We start from the raw sequence: 22,141 nt of genomic DNA on the forward strand, positions 1-22,141 counted from the left end.
GAAACAGGACAAGAGGTAGGCGGAAGTTCAAAGAGAGCGACAGGAAGTCCCGCCCCAACATGGCCGCGCCCGGCGGTCTCTTGGGAAGCCGGCTTAGTACTGCGTCATGTGACGCGAGCTCTCGCCCCACCCGTCTACAGCCACTCCCTGTCTCCCGTCCCTAAACTCGAGAGGGCCACGTGACCCTCCCGGGGCCAGTCACGTGAGGCGCAGATCCTGGGTGGGAGGGGGGTTGGCCTAGGGGGTCCAGAGTGGCAGGAGAGGAGGAAGATGGCGGGGTGCAGGGGGTCTGTGTGCTGCTGCTGCAGGTGGTGCTGCTGCTGCGGTGAACGCGAGAGCCGCACCCCCGAGGAGCTGGTGAGCGGCGGCGGAGCTGGGGAGGGGGCAGTCGCTACGGGATGACAAGAGGCGTTGCCGGGGGTGGGGCCGAGCCGAACCGCGCCGGCAGGTGGCTGCGGGTGGGGCCCTAGGGACCGCTGCCTTGGCTCTGCGAGCATCCGCCTTGCTTCGCGTGCTGAGTCCGAGTTCTTTTCTCATCCCCTCTTTCTGGAGCCAGAGCGGGGGATCTCGGCCAGCTTGGGTTAATGCCGTCCGTGTTTTTCTTTTATTTGCATCGGAAAGGAGGTTTGAATGAAGCAAGCATTTTGAGAATGAGGCCTTTTGCAGGGCTTGATGCTTGTGTAGCTGGTTTAGTTTCTCCAGGCATTTCTTATTCTGTCCTCCACTCTTTCTGGGTCACTGATGATCCCGGCTTTCCCCTGCAAAGCAACCTGGGAAAACTTGAGTTGTGTTCTCAGAGTTGACACGTTCCCGCTGCTTTCATGTTCCGTGTGCTGTCTAATGAAACCCGAATTTTGTTCTCACTAAGCTGCCATCAGACATCTTTCAGATGTCCTGAAGGTGAGCGCTGTGATTGGGAGAATGTGTCAATCAGTAGACATGTGGAGCTCAGCTAGTGACTAAATACCATCCCAAATGTGTTTCTGAAATTTTGTTCCTCTTTGATGATGGCTCCCGCTGACTTAGATGTTAGTAAGACTCCCCTCCTTCCACCCGTAACCAGTCAAAGGTCTCCATTCTGTGTATCTGTTTTTCTAGACCATCCTTGGGGAGACACAGGAAGAGGAGGATGAGATCCTTCCGAGGAAAGACTATGAGGTGAGGTATTCGGATGCTGTCTTGGGTGATTGAAGTAGTGAGAGGCCTGGCCCCTTCAGACCTCCAGCCAGAGATGCTCTTTGACCTTCTGTCCTCAGGTGTGAGTGGGGCAGAGATAACTGACCTGGGAATGCCACCTAGCAAGTCCATTCCCTCCTTAACCCCCACACAAGGTCTGGTGTTAATGCCTGGATACAGAGCGTGTTTGCCGTTAAACTTTTACCCCAGGGTTGAAGCTCTTTACTGTGAGTGCTCGTGACAGAGGCGGGTTTGCGAGCTGTTAGGAGGCCTTGCCTCTCTTCATTCTGGCCTTTTGTTTTGTTTTTTAACACTGGGTTTCCCTGTGTAGCATTGACTGTCCCTGGAACTCGCTCTGTAGCCCAGGCTGACTTTGAACTCACAGAGATCCACCTGCCTCCTCCTCCCAAAGTGCTGGGCTTAAAGGTTGCGCTACCACTGCCTGGCTCATTCCAACTTTTTTAATTTTTGGTTTTTCAAGACAGAGTTTCTCAGCACAACCGCCCTTGCTGTCCTGGAACTCACTCCGTAGACCAGCCTGGCCTCAAACTCATAGAGATCTGCCTGCCTCTGCCTCCCAAATGTTGGGATTAAAGGTGTGTGTGCCACCACCTCTGGACTCTGACCTGTTCTTGATTATAGTTTCTAGTTTCAGGTATGGGACTTTTAAGAGCGTGGGGCCAGTGTTGTGGTGCCTCTTTAGTCCAGCACTGGGCTTGAGAGTCTGAGGGGGGAAAAATCCCTCTGGGAACCCACAAAGGCTGCTTCATCAACCCTGTCCTTACCAAGACTGTCACTCCTATCTGTAGCTCACTTGCCTTAGGCTGATAGCCTCCTCATGTGAATTTTATAGGTAAATGTTTTTTCCGGCAAATCTTTAATATTTCCCAATTGACCATCTTCACATATCAGCTGTGGAGAGCATTGTGTATGCCAGAGCAAATCCGTTCTGATACTTAATCAGGAAAGTCTGCTCAGCGAAGGCTCGACTAGAAAACCCTTCTGTTGAAATGTTGCCTATGGTGGAATATTTCTGTAAACCAAAAAAAAAAAAAAAAAGACAGAAACCCAAAACTCTTGTTAAAAAAAATGTGTGTGCGTATAAAAAAAATTTTTTTTTTAATTTGAGGCAAAGTTTCATGTTGCCCAGGCTGGCCTCAAACTTTTTATTCATAGCCACAAACAGCAAGACAAGATGTACAAAGCTTATTGGAAAAAAGTTGCAAGGGAACAAAAGAAGATAATGGGAGGTTGAATATCATTAAAATATATTATGTAAATGAATGAAAATAATTAAAACAAAATACTGATGATTTCAACTGTGGAGCTGAGGGAGATGGGGGAGTTGTTCATTCCCCAAATCAAAAAACAATATATATAGCAGAAATAAAAGGTTAGTCCCAGCAGAGCAGACCAGCCTCTGCTGGACATGGTCATAGATTCCCCAGTACCTTATACCAGCTGAGGTTCCCTGGGGTTGCCCTTGCTTCTAATTCCCCTTGGCAGCTTGACTGAGGTATTCAGGCACAGGTCGTGCAGTTCATCCAGTAAAGTAGACCATTCCAGCTGGGCATGGTGGCGTACGCTTGTAATCCCAGAGACAGAGGCAGGTGGATCCAACTTGGTCTACAGAATGAGTTCCAGGACAGCCAAGGCTTTTATACAAAAAAAAAAACCCTGTCTCAAAAAGCAAACAACAATAAAACGTAGCTCGTTCCATGTGGTTCTTAGTGTATCTACAGAAGTATACAACGGTCACTCATCAATTTTAGAACACTGTCTTCATCCCGGAAGGAAATCTGTACTCATTAACAATCACTGAACATCATTCCTCTTCCCCTGACGGAGCAGCTGCTATGTTTATTTGGGGGTGGGGAATGACATTTCCTTGTTTTCTTTTAAATTTTAAAATTTATTATTAGGGGCTGGAGAGATGGCTCAGCAGTTTAGAGCACTTTTCCAGCGGTCTTGGGTTCCATTCCCAGCACCCACATGGCTGCTCATAACGGACTATAGCTCCAGTTCCAGGGGGATCTGATGTTCCCTTCTGGACTCTGTGGGGAATTGGCATGCATGTGTGGTGCGCATATATGCATGCGGGCAAAGCGTTCACACATATAAAATATAAAATCTAATGCTGTTTCCGAGAGGTACTGTGTTTGAGGGTCAGATGGAGGTCGGAGAACAGCTTTGGGGAGTCAGTTCTTCACACATTACTCACTGAGCCATCTAGTCAGCTTTTTGTTTGTTTGTTTGACTGGTTTTTCTTTGTGTAACAGCCCTGGCTGTCCTGGAACTCACTCTGTAGACCAGGCTGGCCTCACATTCACAGGCATTTGCCTCAGCCTCCTGAGTGCTGGGGTTGAAGGCAAAGGCTTGTGCCACCACCAGCTGGCCAGGTTTTACTTATTTATTTATTTTTAGACAGGGTCACTCTTTGCAGTCCTAGATGGCCTTCATCCCAGCAATCTATTAGTATTAGCACCACACCTAGCTTAAGTAACCATTAATCTTTCTGCCTCAGTAGATTTGCTTCTTCTAGAGAACTGAAATTTGTGGTGCCCTGGTATGGGACAAAGACCATTCCCTTTCCTCCCTGAAGGGAAATAAACTGGTCACGGCTGGATTAGAAGGAGCTAGGCACAGCTGAAAAGTAGATAAGATAGCCTTCTCCTCAGGGAAGAGGGAGGATGGATAGGCACCTTCAGAAGAGAGTATTTGATTTTAGTTTTTTTAATTGACATTTAAAATAGAGGCATCCCTGTTGGCTTGCACATGGATATCAGGTGAGACAAGACAGATGACTGAGTTTGAAGAACAGACAAACTTTGTCTGGGACAAAGTTGGGGCTATCTACTAGGTCTTCATCCTGCCTTGTGACTAAGGCTCTGTCATCTTCCCCTGTTGACAGTTCTGGAGAGGGATTCCCAGCATTTGACTGCCTGTGGTGCATCCTGCCCTTGGTAGACAGAGGCTTCAGAGAAAGCGCTTCCTCTTACTCTCACCCAACCCTGTCTTGACACCAGATACACGAGTCTTAAACACAACACACCAAGGAGTTCTCCAGCAGACAGTGACTGACTGGAGGTAGCAACAGTTGCCACAGGTTGAGGAGTCCCCACGACTGCCTCCCTTCAGATGTCCTTTGGAAGTGGTAGGATTCTCAGCACTTGGGAGGCAGAGCCAGGTGGATCTCTGTGAGTTTGAGGCCAGCTTGGTCTACAGAGTGAGTTTCAGAATAGCCAGAGTTACATCTTATCTCAAAAAACAAAGAAAAAGAGAGAGAGAGAGACAGATTGTCCCTCTGCCCCAATCTGGTATTTTGGTAGAGCCACTCATAGAACTCAGGGATATGTGGTTTTGATCAACTTGTTTATTAACAAGGGATATAATAAAAGGTATAGACATACAGGCAGGTAGAGGGTATGGTATGCAGGTGAGGTGTGAGGAGCTTTCATCCTCTCTCCTGGGGAGCCACCCTTCGAGCATGACATAAGTTGACTGGTGGCATCCTTGGTGAGCAGCTTAGTCTTCAGCTCTTCTCCCAGAGGTCAGCAGTTAGAAATGAAACTTTCTCTCCCCTCCTTCTCTTTTCTCTTTGAGATACAGTGTCACAGAGCCTAGGAATATATCTCAAAGGGAGAATACTTTCCTAACATGAGCAAAGTCCTGGGTTTGATCCCAGTACAACAAAAGGAGGAGGAAGGATAAGGAGAAAAATAGGAAGCTAAGCAAGACTAGGTCTTGCCTTGTAGCCCAGGCTGGCCTTAAACTGTTCTGAGTGCTGTATTGCAGGTATGTACCTGTATGAAAGTTGAACTTTAGCCAGGTGGTGGTGGCGCACGCCTTTAATCCCAGCACTTGGGAGGCAGAGGCAGGTGGATCTCTGGGAGTTCGAGGCCAGCCTGGTCTACAAGAGCTAGTTCCGGGACGGGCACCAATGCTACAGAGAAACCCTGTCTCGAAAAAAAAAAAAAAAAAAAGAAAAGAAAGAAAGTTGAACTTTGTAATCATGTCTCAGTCTCTGTGGTGACCAGCCACATCCTGGTTCTCTTTAGGGGCACAGCTCTTAGCTCAGTCATTGCAGTAGCATCCAGAAGGCACTCCTCACATACTGGAGATCCAAGGTCTGAAGACCACTTTCGCATTTCACTGTAGCATGAAAAGAGACCGATAGGTTACAACATCTTAATTTTCCTGTTTGTTCCTAGAAAGTAGTTACTCTAATAGACTTTCTTAGTGTGTGTGTGTAGTTTGAATGTAACTGACCCCCATAAGCTCATAGGGAATGGCACTATCGGGAGGTGTGACTTTGTTGGAGTAGGTCTGGCCTTGTTGGAGGAAGTGTGTCACTGTGAAGGTAGGCTTTGAGGTCTCCTATGCTCAAGCCATGCTAAGTGTCTCAGACTACTTCCTGTTGCCTCTGAGATGTAGGACTCTAACGTGCTTCTCCAGCACTATGTCTGCCTGCATGCCACCATGTCCCAGCATGTTGATAACGGACTGAACCTCTGAACTATAAGTGAGCCACCCCAATTAAATGTTTTCCTTTATAAGAGTTGTAGTCATGGTGTCTCTTCACAGCAAGAGAAGCCCTAAGACAGTTTGTATGTGTTTTTGTAAATCTGTATATACATTTAGTCTCTCCTGAATGAATCCACTTTCCTTGCAGATTTTCTTCTTGTGTTGTTCTTGTTTTTTAATCAGAAAAGGATTACTTTATAAAGATTTTTTAATGTGTGTGGGTAGGCACACACAAATGCAGGTGCCTGCTGAGTCCAGAATAGAGTGTCAAGTCCCCTAGAACTGGAGTTTCTAGCAGTAGTGAGCCACTAAACTGATGCAGAGAACTAAACTGGAGTCTTCTGGAAGAGCAGCCAGTGCACTGAACTGCTGAAGCATCTCTCAATCCCAGTGATCTTTTTTGATATAGAACCCAATCAGCCTAGTATTTACAAGATAGAATGATTGAGTGGCCATACATAAAGTCCTGGACTCCATCCCAGCACTGTCAAACCAGGCATGATGGCGCACACCTGTCATCTCGGCCCTTGGCAGAAAGAGGCAGGAGCAGCAGAAGTTCAAGGTCATCCTTGGCCATCCTGAGCTACATGAGATCCTGTCTTAAGAAAAAAAACACACACCAAAAGAGGATTTCTGTACCCAGATGTGAATGTTCAAAACCCTCTATTGAGATGTTTTCTCATTCCGTATGCCTAATTCTGTTAAATCAAAATACGGTTATGTCATACATTTTAGATTTGTTTTCATGATGCTGAATAACCAACTCTTTATGTACCTCCCTAGGCTACATCCCTGGCCCTTGATTATACATTTTATTCTGCATGTTGCTTTTTTGTTCGGTCTTTTTGAGAGGGTCTCACTATGTAGCCCAAACTAGACTAGAACTCACAATGTAAACCAGGCTGGCTTTGAACTCAGAGGCCTGTCTCTATCTCTCAAGTGTTGGGATTAAATACATGTGCCACCACACCCGTTTTTTTCTTGCGTTAAAGAAAAATTTTTAATTATATATATAGTGCTTAGTGCTGGAGAGTTGGCTCGGTGGTTGTTCTTACAGAAGGCATGAGTTCTGTTCTCAGCACCCTCATGATGGTTCACAACCATTTGAAACTCTAGTTCCAGGGGATCCAACACTTCTGACATCTAAGGACACCAGGCCTGTGCATGGGTACAACACACATACATATACATACATGTGTGTATATCTATGTATATTTATATGCACAGGCAAAATACTCCTATACATAAAGTAAATCTAAAAATTTTTTTACATAAAAAATAAAAGTTATGTGTATATGTATAGATTTGTGTACGTAAGAGTAGTGTCTGCTGGGGGTGTTGTGAGCTGCTGGTGTAGATGTTGGGAGTTGACCTCAGGCCTCAAGAGCAGCCAGTGCTCCTAACTGCTGAGCCATCTCTCCAGCCTCTACACCTTCCCCTTAATGAGTCTGAACGTTTTCCATATCTGGTGATAATGACTTTGTTTGAATGGTTTGATTGCTACCAATCTTGAGATGTACGATAATTGATTTACTAGTTATCTGTGGTTACTCTATAACTTATAAAAAAGGAGTTTGGGTGTGTGTGTGGCAGGTGGCGCTTGCTTTTAATCCCAGCACTTGGGAGGCAGAGGTAGGCAGATCTCTGTGAGTTCAAGGCCAGTCTGGTCTATAGAGGGAATTCCAGAACAAGCTCCAAAGCTACAGAGAAACCCTGTCTCGGAAAAACAAAACAAAACAAAAAACCAAAGGAATTTGGACTTGCTCCCAGCAGTCACGGATGGATTAAATTATTACACATCACTCCTGTATTTGCCTGACCTAGAACTCGTGCCTGGGAGAAAGGCCCCAGGCCAACGTCCACTTGCTTATTAGCTGATGTGGCCGTGGAGGTGGTTGAGGGCCGGGGAGAGCACAGCTGGGCTTTTTCTTTGTTGACAGACCGCCGCTTCTCTTGTGGTACCTAGGAATGAAGTCATCCTTCCCTCTGGATGTCGCTCAGGCTGTCCTTAGCGCAGGTGCTCATCGTCTGAGATGTCTGGTCTCTGGAGCATGGCTGAAGGACTGCTGCCTTAGGTGTAGAAATTGGAGGAGCTGGGCTGAAGCTGGGTCTCTTCTGACATAACTGACAGGTTGCTTTAAAGATAGCCCGTCTGGGTCTGCCTTGTGGCTAGCCTTGTTTTCATGGAAGCCACCTATAAAGAGAATTAGAATTAGTTTGTCTGGGTTAACTTGGTTCTGGTTAATTGAAAGTTTGTTCACACTTAAGGAATAAGTTGGACAAGCCTGGTGATAGCTGAATATCTTTAACTGTTTTGTAGAAACAGGAAAGTCTGCCTTTTTTTCCCCCAGAGCGGGGATGGCACACGGCCTCATGTACCCTACCCTACCACTGGGCATGACCTCCCAGGCCCTAGAGCTGTGCCACTGCAAGCTTTCTCCGGAGCGTGAGGCACTCTCCAGAAGCAGTGTGCTGGGTCTCGCTGTACACGTGCCTCACCTGGGGATCCCATTCACGCGGAGATCCCGCCGCCTGCCACAGGGGCAGAGCCTGCGTTTCCACTGAGCCCTCCCTGGCACTGCAGATGCTGCAGGAGGAAAGCGGAGCGTTTCTAATGTTAGATTATGTCGCTTCTTCATGTGTGCTATTATCATTCTGTAATTTCAGAGTCTGGACTATGACCGCTGCATCAATGACCCTTACCTGGAGGTGTTGGAGACCATGGATAATAAGGTGAGCCCACAACTCTTGGTCTCTTAGGGCTGAGAGGTCTTTACAGCTTCTTTTCTGTCCTCCTGGGACCCAGTAAGTGTCCTTTCTCTTTCTCCTTTAAGTCTTCTTGTGAAAGAGGGGCATTTAAATGCCTAGACCCTGCTGCTGAGATGTCTCAGCAGGAAAAGGCTCCTGCTGCCAGGCCTGACAACCTGCATTTGATCTCCAGGACCCAGATGGTCACAAACACAGTGGTGGCACTTGTGTGTCCCACCCATATATCCAAAATACCTAGACTTCCTCTTGCCATCCAGTGTTCCTCCAGTCAGTATATGCAGCCCTGTGGGATTCATCAGTGTCACTGTGAGGCACCTGAGGCTGTCCTTCCTCACCAAGCTTGCTGTCTCTGTAGATTTAGTCTAGAGTTGGTTAGCCAAGATGCATCCTTTTCCTGTCACTAATGGACCCGTTCTTTTCCCTTGTGAACAGAAAGCGCGAAGATATGAGGCAGTGAAATGGATGGTGGTGTTTGCCATTGGCGTCTGCACTGGGCTGGTGAGCAGTGGGATGTGGGGAGATGGCAAGCTGGGCGGGTTGGGGGATCAGAGGGAAAGCCTTGTCTGGTGAATACCCTTGCCATCTGTCACTGTGACATTTGTAGCACTGGGACAATTGTCACCCTGGTGGACTGCCTTTCCTTTTTCCTTGTTCTTTTGAAGATTAATTTTCCTTCTGGTTTTTCACATTACTTTTTGCCTTTGGGCTACAAAAGTGAATCACAGGCACCGGGCTATCAAAGCACTCAAGGCTTGCTTGGTCAGAGCTTATTGTCGATGATATGGTTATAGAGCACGACCCGGCCTGGCTAAGTGAGGCGGTGGCAGGTAGCACATAGCAGATAGAGCCCAGTGATGTTGAGGTCGCACTGTCCTGCTCACAATTGTGCTGGCCATGGTAGGTGAAGGGGTATGGCAGGATGAACAGGGCTCCTGGATTCCCCAGGTTTACAGATGGATCACAGACAGGAAAGCTGGGCATATCACCAAGATAATGGTAGCAGTTACATCTGGGGCCGTGACTATGGACTTAAAACATCACTAAAACCAAAGAAGAGAAGCTGGAAAAGTCAACATCCAATGGGAAGACACATGCCAAGTCTGTCAAGAAAATGGCAGAGAGGGGCTCAGCCTTGTTACTGCCTTTCTCAGGTCTTGGCCACAAGTTTTGGGCTTAACTCTCCATGACACACCAGGGTAATGGATACATGTTTCATGTCGCACAGTCCTAAGGGACAGTCAGCTTCCATTCACGTGGTACCCATGATATTTTTACTGTTGTGAACTCACAAGGACCGTCTAGTGGCAGCAACAGTCGGGAGGCCTGTTTGCTAATATTCTAAGGGTATCATGGGGGATGGAATTGGGTTGGTTTAATTGTTTTATATAATATCAGTGTGCACGGTGGGGGTGGGGACTTGAACGAAAGCACCTGTCCTGTGTATTTCTAGTTGTGGCATCATTTGCATGCAGATGTTAGTTTTTCCTGTGACTGTCCTAGGCTTTTGACTGCCTCATCAATATCCTTATCCCCATAGGTGCTAAGAAGGCAGCCTCTCTATTCTGTAGCCACTGCAGCCCTAGCTCTTCCCTCGCCCTTTGATCTGTCTCCACTTTCTCCTTCTAGGCATTAGCTGGAGGGAGGACAGAGTTTAAGCAAGGAGCCTTTGATTCCCACTCTCCCAAGTTAGAAGGTTCCTGGGCCTCCCTTAAACTGTGTAGTGGAACAGTAGTGTATAGGTTTTCAGGTAGCCAGTGACTGATACTGATTCTCAGTCAAAATAATGACTTAGAAAAATAAGAATACCAAGCCACCTATGCCCAAGTAAATGTTCTTTAAGTAGCATTCAAAGCGATATGCTTGTCCAGCTAGGCACCACTGAAGACATTGTGGCTATTTTTTTTGAATCCTCCCAACATTGCTGAGTGGCTGGCTCCCCGCGTGACTCTTCCCATCCTTTCTGTGCCTTCTTCTTTTACTCTGTTCCTCTTCCTCTTTTCTTTGGAGAGGCAGTGGGGCCAGACTGGGGCAGCTCTGGGACAAGCAGAGAGCTCACCCCTGCTGTTGGTGCGGTGAGCAACCGCTGGGAGTGCAGTGAGGGAAGGTGAGGCTCTTACCCGTACTGTGACTGTCTCTTCCTCTTCACAGGTGGGTCTCTTTGTGGACTTCTCTGTGCGACTCTTCACCCAGCTCAAGTTCGGAGTGGTTCAAACCTGTATCCTTTCCACGGCTCCACTGTTTCAGGCCCATGGCTTCCTGAGACTCACTTTAACAGTGAATGTGGTATTTGAAAGACTGTTAGCTATTCAGCCAAGAGGTTTTTAATTCTCACTAAAGGACAGGAGAACATGGCCTTTTTGAGACATAATTTCATGTCCTGGTTGTCCTGGAACTTGTTATGTAGACCAGGTTGGCCTCAAACTCTTAGATCCACCTGCCTCTGTCTTTGCCATCGCCTCTGTCTTCCAGGTACTGGAGTTAAAGGTGTGCACTACCATGTCCAGCTTAGGAAAGGAAGACTTTAATTAGTGTATTGATGTTCTAGGTGGGTAAGACATAAATGCCCAGAGAAGTCTTTGCTCCCAAGGCCATGTATGCATTCAGTGTTCTAATCAGAATTTCCGAGAATTCTTCACAGGACTCAGCCCTGCTCTTTTTACAGCCCTCTGAAAGAAGCCAAGGTCATTGAGTTAGTTTGAATAACAAGCAGGCCTGCTGGCCCTACTACCAGCAGGACTACAGAGCTCAACAAAACGTCGCTTGTTGGTGTAGGAACACCAGCCAGAGAAGCAGAGTGCAGTCCATGCAGGTTGAAGTGTAGAAACCTAGAGTCAAGGTTAGCAGCAGGGGAAGGCCTGGATGCTCAATACAGGATGCTGGGCCTTGGTAGTCATGTCCACATGGAAGATTGTAGATCCCTGTTCATAAAGCTCAATTCCAGATAGATTGAGGGCAGTGTTGTCTTCTAGTTTAGTTGTGTTTTTGAAATAGGGTCTCTTGTAGCCCAGGCTGGCCTCAAACTCATTGTATGGCAGAGGCTGGCTTGAAACTCCTGATAGACCTGCCTCAGCCTCCCAAATGCTGGGATTACGTTACAGGTCTGCACCACCTGTCCTGGTTTTGGGTTGGAGATGTAAAAGAGCAAAGCAAGAGACTTAATTGATGGCAGGTGTAAGTTCTTAAAAACTTGAGAGGCACAGGTCGGAGACAAAGACCTCATCTTCCTTGATCTTAAAGCTTGACCACATTAAAGTAAATATTCTATTTAACTTAAAGTAAATACTCGATCTATGAATCTAATAAGAAACTCCCAAACAACAAGAAAATGCTGTAGATCAAGGAAAACCCAAGTTCACAGCCTGGGGTGGGTTTTCCCTGCATTAAGAAGCAGAGCTAAGCCTCTTGGTGTGCATTGTAATCTTAGCTACCGGGTAGGCTGAGGCAGGAGCTGTGCAAGTTCAAGGCCAGCCTGGGCTACAAAGCAAATCCCAGGCCAGCGTGGGCAGTATAGACCATGTCTCAAAATGAAAAGCAGAATAGAGGGCTAGGGATTTAACAGTGGGAGAGCTCTTGTGTATAGCATGGACAGAGCCTTCTTTTTTGTTGTTATTTGTTTGTTTTTTCGTTTTTCAAGACAGGGTTTCTCTGTAGCTTTGGCGCCTTGTCCTGGACCTAGCTCTTATAGACCAGGCTGGCCTCGAACTCACAGAGATCCACCTGCCTCTGCCTCGAGTACTGGGATTAAAGGCGCGCGCCACCACCGCCCGGCTTACACACAAGAGAGACAGGCAGACAGTTCCTCTCCACACATCTAGAAGAATGCCTACATCATATCAGAACAAAATCACCCTCCTCCCCAGGAGTGTCCAGAGGAAGCCATGAAAGAGCCAGAAAACTGGCAAGGATCAGGAGCTTTCGCATCCCTTTGTTGTAGCTTTTAAATCCCTTCTCCGATGTGGACTTTAGATTCATTAAAGACAGCTTTCGTGACAGCAGAAGTTTGTGTCACCAGATGAGGGAAGGAGAAATTATGGTTCATTCATACACTGTAATTGTATGCGGAAGTTAAACTAAACAAGCCACAGCTGTGTGTACCAACATGGCTAGTTCCCAGGCAGTGTTGCACTGAGAGACACTCTGTGATGGGACAGTGGAGAGCTGTGGGGACACGAGGCACTCAGCAAGTGGGGCACAGTAGTTTCAGGTTAGCGGCGTCCTGAGTGGGAGGGAGGAAGAGGAAGCTTTGAGGGGTATAGCTTTACTTTTAGTGATAGCCAAAGCCGTAAAGGGTATCATGTTGAGGTTTGTTCAAGTTGGGCTTGGGGGTGGGTTGGTCACTTTTTTAATGTTTGGGGTGGGGAATTCCATAATGTTAAAGTTTTTAATTTATTTTGTGTATGGGGTTGGATGTATACATGGTGCTGTGTATGGCAGTCAGAGGACAACTTGTCATCTCAGGAACATGTATGTCTCGAATCAAACACAGGCTGTCAGGCCCAGCAGCAAGCACCTTTACCCATAGGGCTATTTTACCAGCCCCTAAAATTACTATTCTTAGTTTGTTTTGGGATAGGGTCTTGTTTAACCCTTACTGTCCTGGAATGTGCCTACGTAGACCTTGCTGACCTTGGACTCATGAGACCCGGCCTCTGCTTAGAGTAATGATGCACACTGCTGCACCCAGCTAAAGTGGTTGTTATAGGGGCTGGAAAGATGGCCCAGCACTCAGGGACACTTGCTGCTCTTCCAGAGGACCAGAGTTTCGTGCCCAGTACCCATAACCTCACAACCACCTCACAAGCTCACTATCACCTGTAAGTCCAGCTCCCAGGATCCAACACCTTCTTCTGGCCTCTTTGGGCACCCGCACACAAGTGCATATACACCTATTTTAACACACCCATGCGTGTGCACGCGCACACATATGTAAATGTTTAAAAGTTGTATGTGGGGCACAGGGAGGTATGCACTGAGCAGCTGTCTGGCTGCCCCGCCTCTGTGGGCACGTGTCCGGGAGCCTTTTCCTTGACCCAGCCTCTAGCGGTGGAGGAGTGCAGTCAGAAAGGCTGCCTTGCCCTGTCCCTCCTTGAACTCCTGGGTTTTAACTTGACCTTTGTCTTCCTGGCGAGCCTTCTCGTCCTGATAGAGGTGAGCTGGTTTGGAAATTGACTGTGAGCATTATATGTACTTTTGCTGTTGTTGTTTTGGAGACAGGGTTTCTCTCTGTAGCCCTGCTGTCCTGAAACTCACTCTGTAGACCAGGCTGGCTGGATCTGTGCACTTAATGTTCTTCAGCCACATGCTGGGAAACAGGTTGGCTTGTAGGTTTTTGCAGAAATTTTCTATTGTTCCCCTGGAGGTCTTTCTAGAAGTAAAGCCTCTGGTTCTTGGTGAGTTTAATGAGGAATGCATGGATGGTAAAGTTGCTTTTCATCCTCATCACCCTGAAATCCCCTAGAGAGCAGTTTACTGGTGTGTAGATCAGAATCTGGGGAGGGGAGTGGTTCTGCAGTTTTGTTGAAAGGTCCCACATGGTTAGATCCACATGCAGGAACCTGTTAAAACGCTGAGGCAGGTCAGGCTGCAGTCGAGCGTCTGTGGTTGAACAAGTCCTCAGGAGCGGGTGCTGAGAGGACAACAGTGGGTGTCCCTGCTTAGTTTCCTGGCTTGTTGGGTATAAGCAGCAGAGTGGGTTTTTCATTGGTGTGTGTGCTTCCTTCCCCGACAGCCAGTGGCAGCGGGTTCTGGAATCCCTGAGATCAAGTGCTATCTGAATGGCGTGAAGGTGCCAGGAATCGTCCGGCTCCGGACCCTGCTCTGCAAAGTGTTTGGGGTGCTGTTCAGTGTGGCTGGAGGTGAGGAGAGGCTTTCTACTCTTGCCATCTTGTGCATTGATTAGATGTGGGCTCATGGCTGCTCCTCACCTGGTACCTGTACTTACTGTGTGTGTTAGTTGCTTGTCTCTGTGACCCAGTACATGACAGAAGCAACTCAAAGGCGGAGGGGTTGGTTTTGATCAGTTTCAGAAGGATTTCAGTCCATCATATCTGGAAAGACATGGGCAGTTCATGATAGAGGGAATATGTTGTGGGCATCAGGAAGCAGGAGCCAGGCTGGATTAAGCTTTGAAGGGCCACCTTGAAGTATAACTAGACATTTCTCTCCTGCCTGCCAGTTCCTGAGGCTTCATATTATAAATGCTCGGCTGATGGCTCAGGCTTATTACAAGCTAGCTCTTACATTTAAATTAACCCATTTCTATTAATCTAAGTAATGCCACAAGTCTCTCATGAAGCTATCTCTACTACTTCTTACATCTCTATATGTCCTCAGTCTTCCAAAACCTCAATGGCTAATATTGGTCAGCAAGTAGCTGGCTCCGCCCTCTGATTCAAGGTAAACTTTTGGGCAATCTTAGGAATGTCAGTGTGCAATCAAAATATCTCACAACATTCAAGAACAGAGTGAACTCAGTGCTTGCTTAGGAGACAGAGTGAGTTCAAGGACAGCCTTGGTGAAATAATGAGACCCTATGTAAAAATCAAACTAAACCATGCCTTACAGTGGCACATAACTGTAATCCCAGTACTCCTGGGGCAAAGGTAGCAGACTTGCTTCAAGTTTGAGCCCAGCTGGTTTTACATAGCAGGTTCCAGGCCAACCATGGCTGCATAGGAAGATGTACTTCAAAAACCAGAAGTTAGCAGATAGAGGGCTCTGGTAGAACACTTGCCCAGGATACCAAAGCTGTGGGATTGATTGACAGCACCATCAGTAAATAGTGAGGGAGTTAGCAGGTAGTGTGGGCCTCACCCACAGACTGTGGTTTCCTGGCACTGGAATTTAAAGATAAGAACTATTATCCTTTGTTTGAAGGGAATTTGACTTGGCCCAGGTGTGTGGGACAGAGGTGGAGCTCGGAGTAAACAACAACAACCACAAAATGACAACCTTAGATGTTGGCCTTGAGGAGTTTACCCAGCTTGTTTTTTGAGACAAGATCTCTTCAGTGACCTGGAACTTTCCAGTTAGGCTAAACTAGGCTTGCTGACCAGGGAGCCCTGGGGGTCCTGCCTTCAGTGCCCCAGTGCTGGAGGCCAGATGCATGCACTCTGTTGTTTCTGGGTTTTTCTGTTGGGTTCTTAAGCTTGTACAGGAAGTACTTCACTGACTGAACTGTCTCCTCCCTCGCTCTGCCTTTACCTTAGAGTCAGTCATATGCTTGCCTGTGTTCTCTACTTTCTGAGAGGAAGGTTTACATAGCAAAGTCCAGGCCAGAGGCCCTCTGCTGACTGTGCCCTTCCTTTCTCCCCATTCCCAGGGCTCTTCGTGGGCAAGGAAGGCCCCATGATCCACAGTGGTGCTGTGGTAGGAGCCGGCCTCCCTCAGGTAAGGGTTGGTGGGCCAGGGTATGCATCTCTCAGAATGGGCCTCCTGGGTAAGCCCAGCAGGTGCGATTTCAGAACCTGTTGCCTTTTGGAGTTGAGGTGAAAACTATGTGGCCTGTCCCAGCAAAGCACCTGTTTCTCTTCAAAGTATAGCAATGCCGCACCAGGTCTGGGGACAGAAACAGGAAGGAGAGGAAGAACTGAGTGGGTGACTGGTGGGTTTACACGCTACAAGTGTGTGTGGCTGGAAGAGTGGACTGACACCATCTCAGGCTCACCTTGCTCGTTCTACGCAGTGATGCAACCCCTAGTCTCAGGGCCAGGCAGGTGTCACCTGTGCACTGGGCTGTGGGTCCCAATTCCTTTCTTCCCTATAGTTACATAACTGATTAGTCCCCTAAGTGTAGATGAGGAGGCTGAAGGGCTAGCTCAGGACTCAATATCTCCTTTGAAAAACTAGGTTTCATTCATTGGTTGGTTGAGATAGGGTCTCACTAGGTATTTAGACTGGCTTTGAACTCAAGACCCTCTTGCTCAGCCTCCTACTTGTAGGCCATCACACTTGGTCAAAGCTCATATTTGTAAGGGCTTTTTAGATACCTGGGCTTTTGTCTGAGAAGTCTCAGCCCCTTGAGGACCATTGCTTGTGGACCCTTTTGCTCCCTGCTGTGGGAGAGCTGTGGGGGAAGGACAAAGGCCCTTCACTCCAGGGCCCATCTGTCATCTTGTTTGCTGTCTTGCTCAAGTACCAGGCCTCTCAGAAATGAGCCTGGAAGTGGGAAGAGGCCAAACATGGCTTGGGGGCCTGTGTGAGAATCTAGGTCACCAGTGTCATTACCTGAAAGAGCTAGTGCCATCATGTGCAGCAAGTCTAGGTCCCTCCCAGCCCCCAGCTCTGCTGTCCCCCTTTTCCTGATTTGTGGACAGCGCACAGGGCATATCCTGACGCTCCCACACCCTAGGTGACTTCCTTGTATTGCAGCTTACTGTCCTGGATGCTTCTTGTTGCAGCACTCCTGTACAGTTGTGCAGACAGGCGGGCCTCCCTGGGGACCACACCTGTGCAGTTGTGCAGACACGCGGGCCTCCCTGGGGACCACACCTGTGCAGTTGTGCAGACACGCGAGCCTCCCTGGGGACCATACCTGTGCAGTTGTGCAGACAGGCGGGCCTCCCTGGGGACCACACCTGTGCAGCTGTGCAGACACGCGAGCCTCCCTGGGGACCATACCTGTGCAGTTGTGCAGACAGGCGGGCCTCCCTGGGGACCATACCTGTGCAGTTGTGCAAACCCACGAGCCTCCTTGGGGACCATGAGTTCCAGTGCTCTGCCCTCGTGGCCTCTCTGACTTTGTTTCCCCCATTTCAGTTTCAGAGCATCTCCTTACGGAAGATCCAGCTCAACTTCCCCTACTTTCGCAGTGACAGGTAAGCTCTGGGAGGCGCAGCACACCCTCACGCCATGCTAGCCTGGTTCACTGTGACTCCTGGCTCACTGTGACTCAGAAAAGGAAGAGCTCTGCTTTTCTCCTGAGAATGAGAAACCAAAGGACCATGTTCAGGCAAAGATGATGGCCCAAGACTGAAAACCCAGACCAGGAAGGGCACCCGCCAGATAGACTCCTTAGCCCTGTGGGTCTGTGTGTCGCTGTCCTGTCCTGCTCCCCTCGTAGCATTATGGAACACCTTCATTTTTATATTCCCACAAGGCATGCCTGTTCTCACAGGGCTCTGCCTTTGGTGGAGAAACGTGGTTCAGTAGCATCCATTGGATGTCCTATCCTCTTCCCTGAACCAGGATCCCTGTTCCGTGTTCCTAAAGATGGTCAGGTCAGGGAGCTCCTGGTCTCAGGTGAAGAGGTTAGCCCTGAAAGCATGGGGTGAGTGTTTTGACCTCAAGTCCCTGGGGTGAAAGACTTACTCTCTACTCGGTTTTGAAGGTTTTAGTGTCCTTCATCTTGTGGCTTGGGGTGGTTATGCCCCAATATCCTCTTGGTATATTCCAATTGACCTAACTTCCTCCTACTAGACTCCTGTTTCTCAGACTCTACCACCTTCCAGCAGTGCCTCAGGGTTAAGGCCTTGAACACACTGGAGAGTTTCTCACCTTCAAGCTCAAGCCTGTGGGGTGTGTTTGACTCACAGACAGCTATGACTGCCTGCCCAGGACCTTCTCTTTTGTGATTCTGACACGGACTGTGGGGGACAAGGTTCATGGGTAAAGACATGTTCTGAAGGCTCTTTCTTAAATAAACAGGCACATTCTCTCCCCTCCCCTCCTCTTCTTCATAGAGACAAGCGGGACTTTGTATCAGCGGGGGCAGCTGCTGGAGTTGCTGCAGCTTTTGGGGCCCCTATAGGGGGCACCTTGTTCAGTTTGGAGGAGGGCTCGTCCTTCTGGAATCAGGGGCTCACGTGGAAAGTGGTAAGGAGCCTGTCTGTGGACGCAAGCACTAGTCCAGAGTGTACCTGGACATCACTTTGTTGGAGCTGGCAGGCTGACTCTGTGGACTTCCCTGTCGTAGCAGCCACAGCCTCTAAACAGTGGGCTTTGGTGCTCTTGCTGTGAGCCCACCCCGCCCCAACTGTACACTGCATGCCAGACAGCTGCTATTCTGTCTGTGAACTTCTGCCGTGAGAATATGCAAGTCTCTGTTGGGGAGGGAGGAATGCAGGATTGTGACTTGATCTTGTCACCTGTTGTGGCCTCTTTCCTCTTGGGCGTAGGGCCTGTTCTGTAGGGAGCGCTCAGCATCAGACAGTAGATTGATGCTGGTTCACAGAGATCTCTGCCCTTTGAGGGGAGTGACGGGTTTTAAAGGACTCCCTGGCTGGCAAGATGTCTCAGTGGGTAGAGGCACTTGCTATTGCACCAGGCTGGTGTTGGGACTCCCATGATGGAAGGAGAGGACTGACTGCCACATACGCAGATACGTGTAAGATGACTGTCGAGGAGAGAGGGTGATGTCACCAGTGTTCTCACTTTTTTGTTACCCTTCCTTTAGCTCTTCTGTTCCATGTCTGCCGCCTTCACCCTCAACTTCTTCCGTTCTGGGATTCAGTTTGGAAGCTGGGGCTCTTTCCAGCTGCCTGGGTTGCTGAACTTTGGTGAATTTAAGGTATGGCTTATCCTTCCTCCCAGGATGCTTTACGTGACCCATAAAAATTGCTCTTGAGTAAACATCAGAGGGGTAGGTGGCCCCTGGAACGGCTGTGGTTCCCACAAGTAACTGCTCCCATGAGCAGTGTGCCCGGGCAGCCTGAACCCTCAGCAGGGCAGCGAGGCCTTCTGCTCTTGTTCCTGTCTCTGTTCCTCTCCCTTCCTGTTCTCATGGCCACTCTGGTTTTTCTTTCTCCCTCCCTTCCCCCTTCTCTCAGTGCTCTGACTCTGATAAAAAATGTCACCTCTGGACAGCTATGGATTTGGGTTTCTTCGTCGTGATGGGGGTCATTGGGGGCCTGCTGGGAGCCACATTCAACTGTCTGAACAAGAGGCTTGCAAAGTACCGTATGCGCAACGTGCACCCGAAACCTAAGCTCGTCAGGTACCTACAGTGAGCCCCTTGTGGGCAGGACATCTCTCCCAAGGAAATGGTCCTGTGAACAGTCCCTGCTTCTCACACCCATTTCAGTTTCTCCTCCCAGACTAAGCCTATAAACAGGCTCATAAATATGCCCTATATGCCCTATGAAGGCCAGAGAAGCTGCGGCCAAGTTTACATCTCAGTTACTGGGTGACTTGCCCTCTTCTGACCTGCTGCTAACACATGGTCAGGAGGGTCAGCAAGCCCGCTGTGGACCTGTCTGCCGTGGGTCGCCCTTGCCCTGGACTTAGAGAAGAGAAGCCATTTAGCTCCTTAGAGAGAAGTGATGTGTGTGCAACAGCTCCCTGCTTCTGCTGCCTGCCCTTTATTGCAGCTAACTAGGTGGAGCAAGTCTGGAGTGAATTCTGGATGCGTGTGCCCTCACCAGGGCTGCCAGGCTTGCCCTGTTGGGAGAGGGGTGTTGGGGCGGATAGGGTGGTTGTGCGTGCTCAAGCCTAGACATCTTTTGATTGAATTGTGACAGCTGTGCTCTACTTTCCAGAGTCTTAGAGAGCCTGTTGGTGTCCCTGGTGACCACTGTGGTGGTGTTTGTGGCCTCCATGGTGTTAGGAGAATGCCGACAGTTGTCTTCTGCGAGTCAAACTGGTAATGGCTCGTTTCAGCTACAGGTAACCCCAGCAAACTTGGTGCCTTTATCCTCTATCCAGAAATGTGCATCTCTTTAGAGCCATGCTGTTCCATGCCCGCAGCTGAATGTGCTGTGGTCCTTTAGCTGGGAGGATGTGCACAATTGCCCTGTCTTTTCTACATTGTCAAAAATTCTGGCCACTCTCTAGGGAACCACACTCATGGGAAGCTTGCTCAGTAGCTAACTCTTTACTTCTACAGACCCTTTTCTGCTCATCCCTCTTCAGGCCTGCAGGAACCTGGCCTAGGGCCATGACACCCACCACCTTGCCTCGGTGACACGAGAGTCACTTGTGGGGTGATGCTGACACCTCCCTCCCGGCATCTGGCTCTTGCGTGGCTGCTTTCCTTGGCATCTGTCCCACTCTGTACTTGTCCTTTGCAACCTTCAGGGGGTCATGGGAGTGCACGCTACTTGCGTGTTTTGGTCCACTCTGATGATCCAGGAGGCAGCACGTGGCCTGGTCACCGAGGCGAGAGCTGCTGAACATCTGTGAACTCTCTCTTTGTTTCTCAGCCGCAGCCCAGCGCTCTCGGAGCCCCGGGAGCCTCTCTGGGAAGGCTGCAGTCTGGGAAGCCTGAGGATGTTTTAGATGAGAGGCCCACAATAGGCAAGGGTCTCATCTGGCCCTGGCAGCAGCACCCAGGCAAAGGGTGACCTTTCAGATGCCTGGGACGAAAGGCAGCACACAGGCTTCGTGTGATTGGCAGCTTAGAGGAAGTGGGCTGACATTTTATTTATGAGACCAAGCTTCTCAAAATGTATTTTGTTATAGAATGCTAATAATAAGACAAACAAAAGACGTTCTGTGCTCAAGCGAGATGAACCGAGAAGCGGGTGGCTGCCCTAGAGTGAAGTGTCTTTCTTGACTGGAGGACTCCCGGGGCCCGTGGCGGGTCAGCAAGCGCTAGCGAAGCTCGTGCTCCGTGTCTCGGGTCTCCACGTGTCCTGACAGCACTCTCGCCTTTATTCTTGTTCACTGTGCTGGCTGGTGATAGTATCCCCGTTTTTCAGGTGAGAAAACAGAGGCAAAGTGAGGTCTTGACCAATATCCCTCAGCTGGTAACATACAGCATGAAGGGGAAGGTATTATTTCATTTTATAGATGAGGAAAAGCTAAGTTTCCAAAGTAAAAGACCTCCCCAGGGTCTTTAGAGAGTGGCAGTTAGTGTTGAAGCAATCTGGTCTTGTGGTCTGTTCTCTGCTGGTCGGCAGGTGGTCTCTCAGCAGTGCAGCTGATCTCATGTCTTTTCCAGAGTACCTCTGGGACTGGCATCCCTCCAGACATGGTTTGGGAAACCCTGAATGTGTCCGTTAAAGTCATAGCCAAAAGTGTCCACTGTTCCCTTCCACTCATGCCTCTCTGCCAACAGGGGGCGCTGTTCTACCTCCTAGTATAGTCCACATCCTGCTGTATTGCCTGGCTGGGTTCACCTGCTAGGATTATAGACACCATTCTCCAGTGCTACAGTGTTCCCACGTGGCATCTCTGCAGCATCAATAGTGGAGTAGAATTCAGGTGATCCTGTATCCTTAATGTCCATGTCCACAGGGACAGCAGTGAGGTGAATCCCAGCCACTGCTCAGCACCAACCAGAAATCAGGACCGTCCGTCTGCAGATGCCCTGCCTCTGCTCCTAAGTCAGGTGGCACTAAATGCCATGCTGACACAGGTTGTCAAGAATGTGAAGCCTGGTTGGGCGGTGGTGGCACACGCCTTTAATCCCAGCACTCGGGAGGCAGAGGCAGGTGGATCTCTGTGAGTTTGAGGCCAGCCTGGTCTACAAGAGCTAGTGCCAGGACAGGCTCCAAAGCTACAGAGAAACCCTGTCTCGAAAAAACTAAAAAAAACAAAAAAAAAAAAAAAAGAATGTGAAGCCTGCGACATTAGGAAAGAGTCTTTTCTTCCTTGTTTGGTTGTGTTCTCTTAGTGGCACTGGAGGGAAGGTGGCCAGGATCATGGTGTTGCTGCCAGGCTGCATGTTGCAGTTGGTTTCTTTTGCAGAAAATCCAGAATAAAGCATTTTTTTTTTCTTTATTTGGAACCAAAG

General features: G+C 48.8%; 1 protein-coding gene across 1 annotated transcript in view; it reads left to right on the plus strand.

The window, feature by feature from the left end:
* Positions 1–269: 269 nt before the first annotated feature.
* LOC121441774 (chloride transport protein 6-like) overlaps positions 270–22,141 on the plus strand; it is a 31,731-nt gene continuing 9,859 nt past the window's right edge. Inside the window, exons 1-13 of the mRNA XM_041643054.1 lie at positions 270–357; positions 1,099–1,158; positions 8,368–8,433; positions 8,902–8,967; positions 10,618–10,684; positions 13,511–13,617; positions 14,198–14,324; positions 15,791–15,858; positions 17,227–17,285; positions 18,150–18,282; positions 18,863–18,976; positions 19,236–19,402; positions 19,944–20,070. Of these exons, the coding sequence (XP_041498988.1) occupies positions 271–357; positions 1,099–1,158; positions 8,368–8,433; positions 8,902–8,967; positions 10,618–10,684; positions 13,511–13,617; positions 14,198–14,324; positions 15,791–15,858; positions 17,227–17,285; positions 18,150–18,282; positions 18,863–18,976; positions 19,236–19,402; positions 19,944–20,070 (1,248 nt within the window). The 5' untranslated portion in view covers position 270. The remainder of the gene's footprint in view (positions 358–1,098; positions 1,159–8,367; positions 8,434–8,901; positions 8,968–10,617; positions 10,685–13,510; positions 13,618–14,197; positions 14,325–15,790; positions 15,859–17,226; positions 17,286–18,149; positions 18,283–18,862; positions 18,977–19,235; positions 19,403–19,943; positions 20,071–22,141) is intronic.

Source organism: Microtus oregoni, unplaced genomic scaffold, assembly GCF_018167655.1.
Source record: "Microtus oregoni isolate MIOR12 unplaced genomic scaffold, Mior012 000081F_ref0000091, whole genome shotgun sequence".
In the NCBI taxonomy this organism is placed as follows: domain Eukaryota; kingdom Metazoa; phylum Chordata; class Mammalia; order Rodentia; family Cricetidae; genus Microtus; species Microtus oregoni.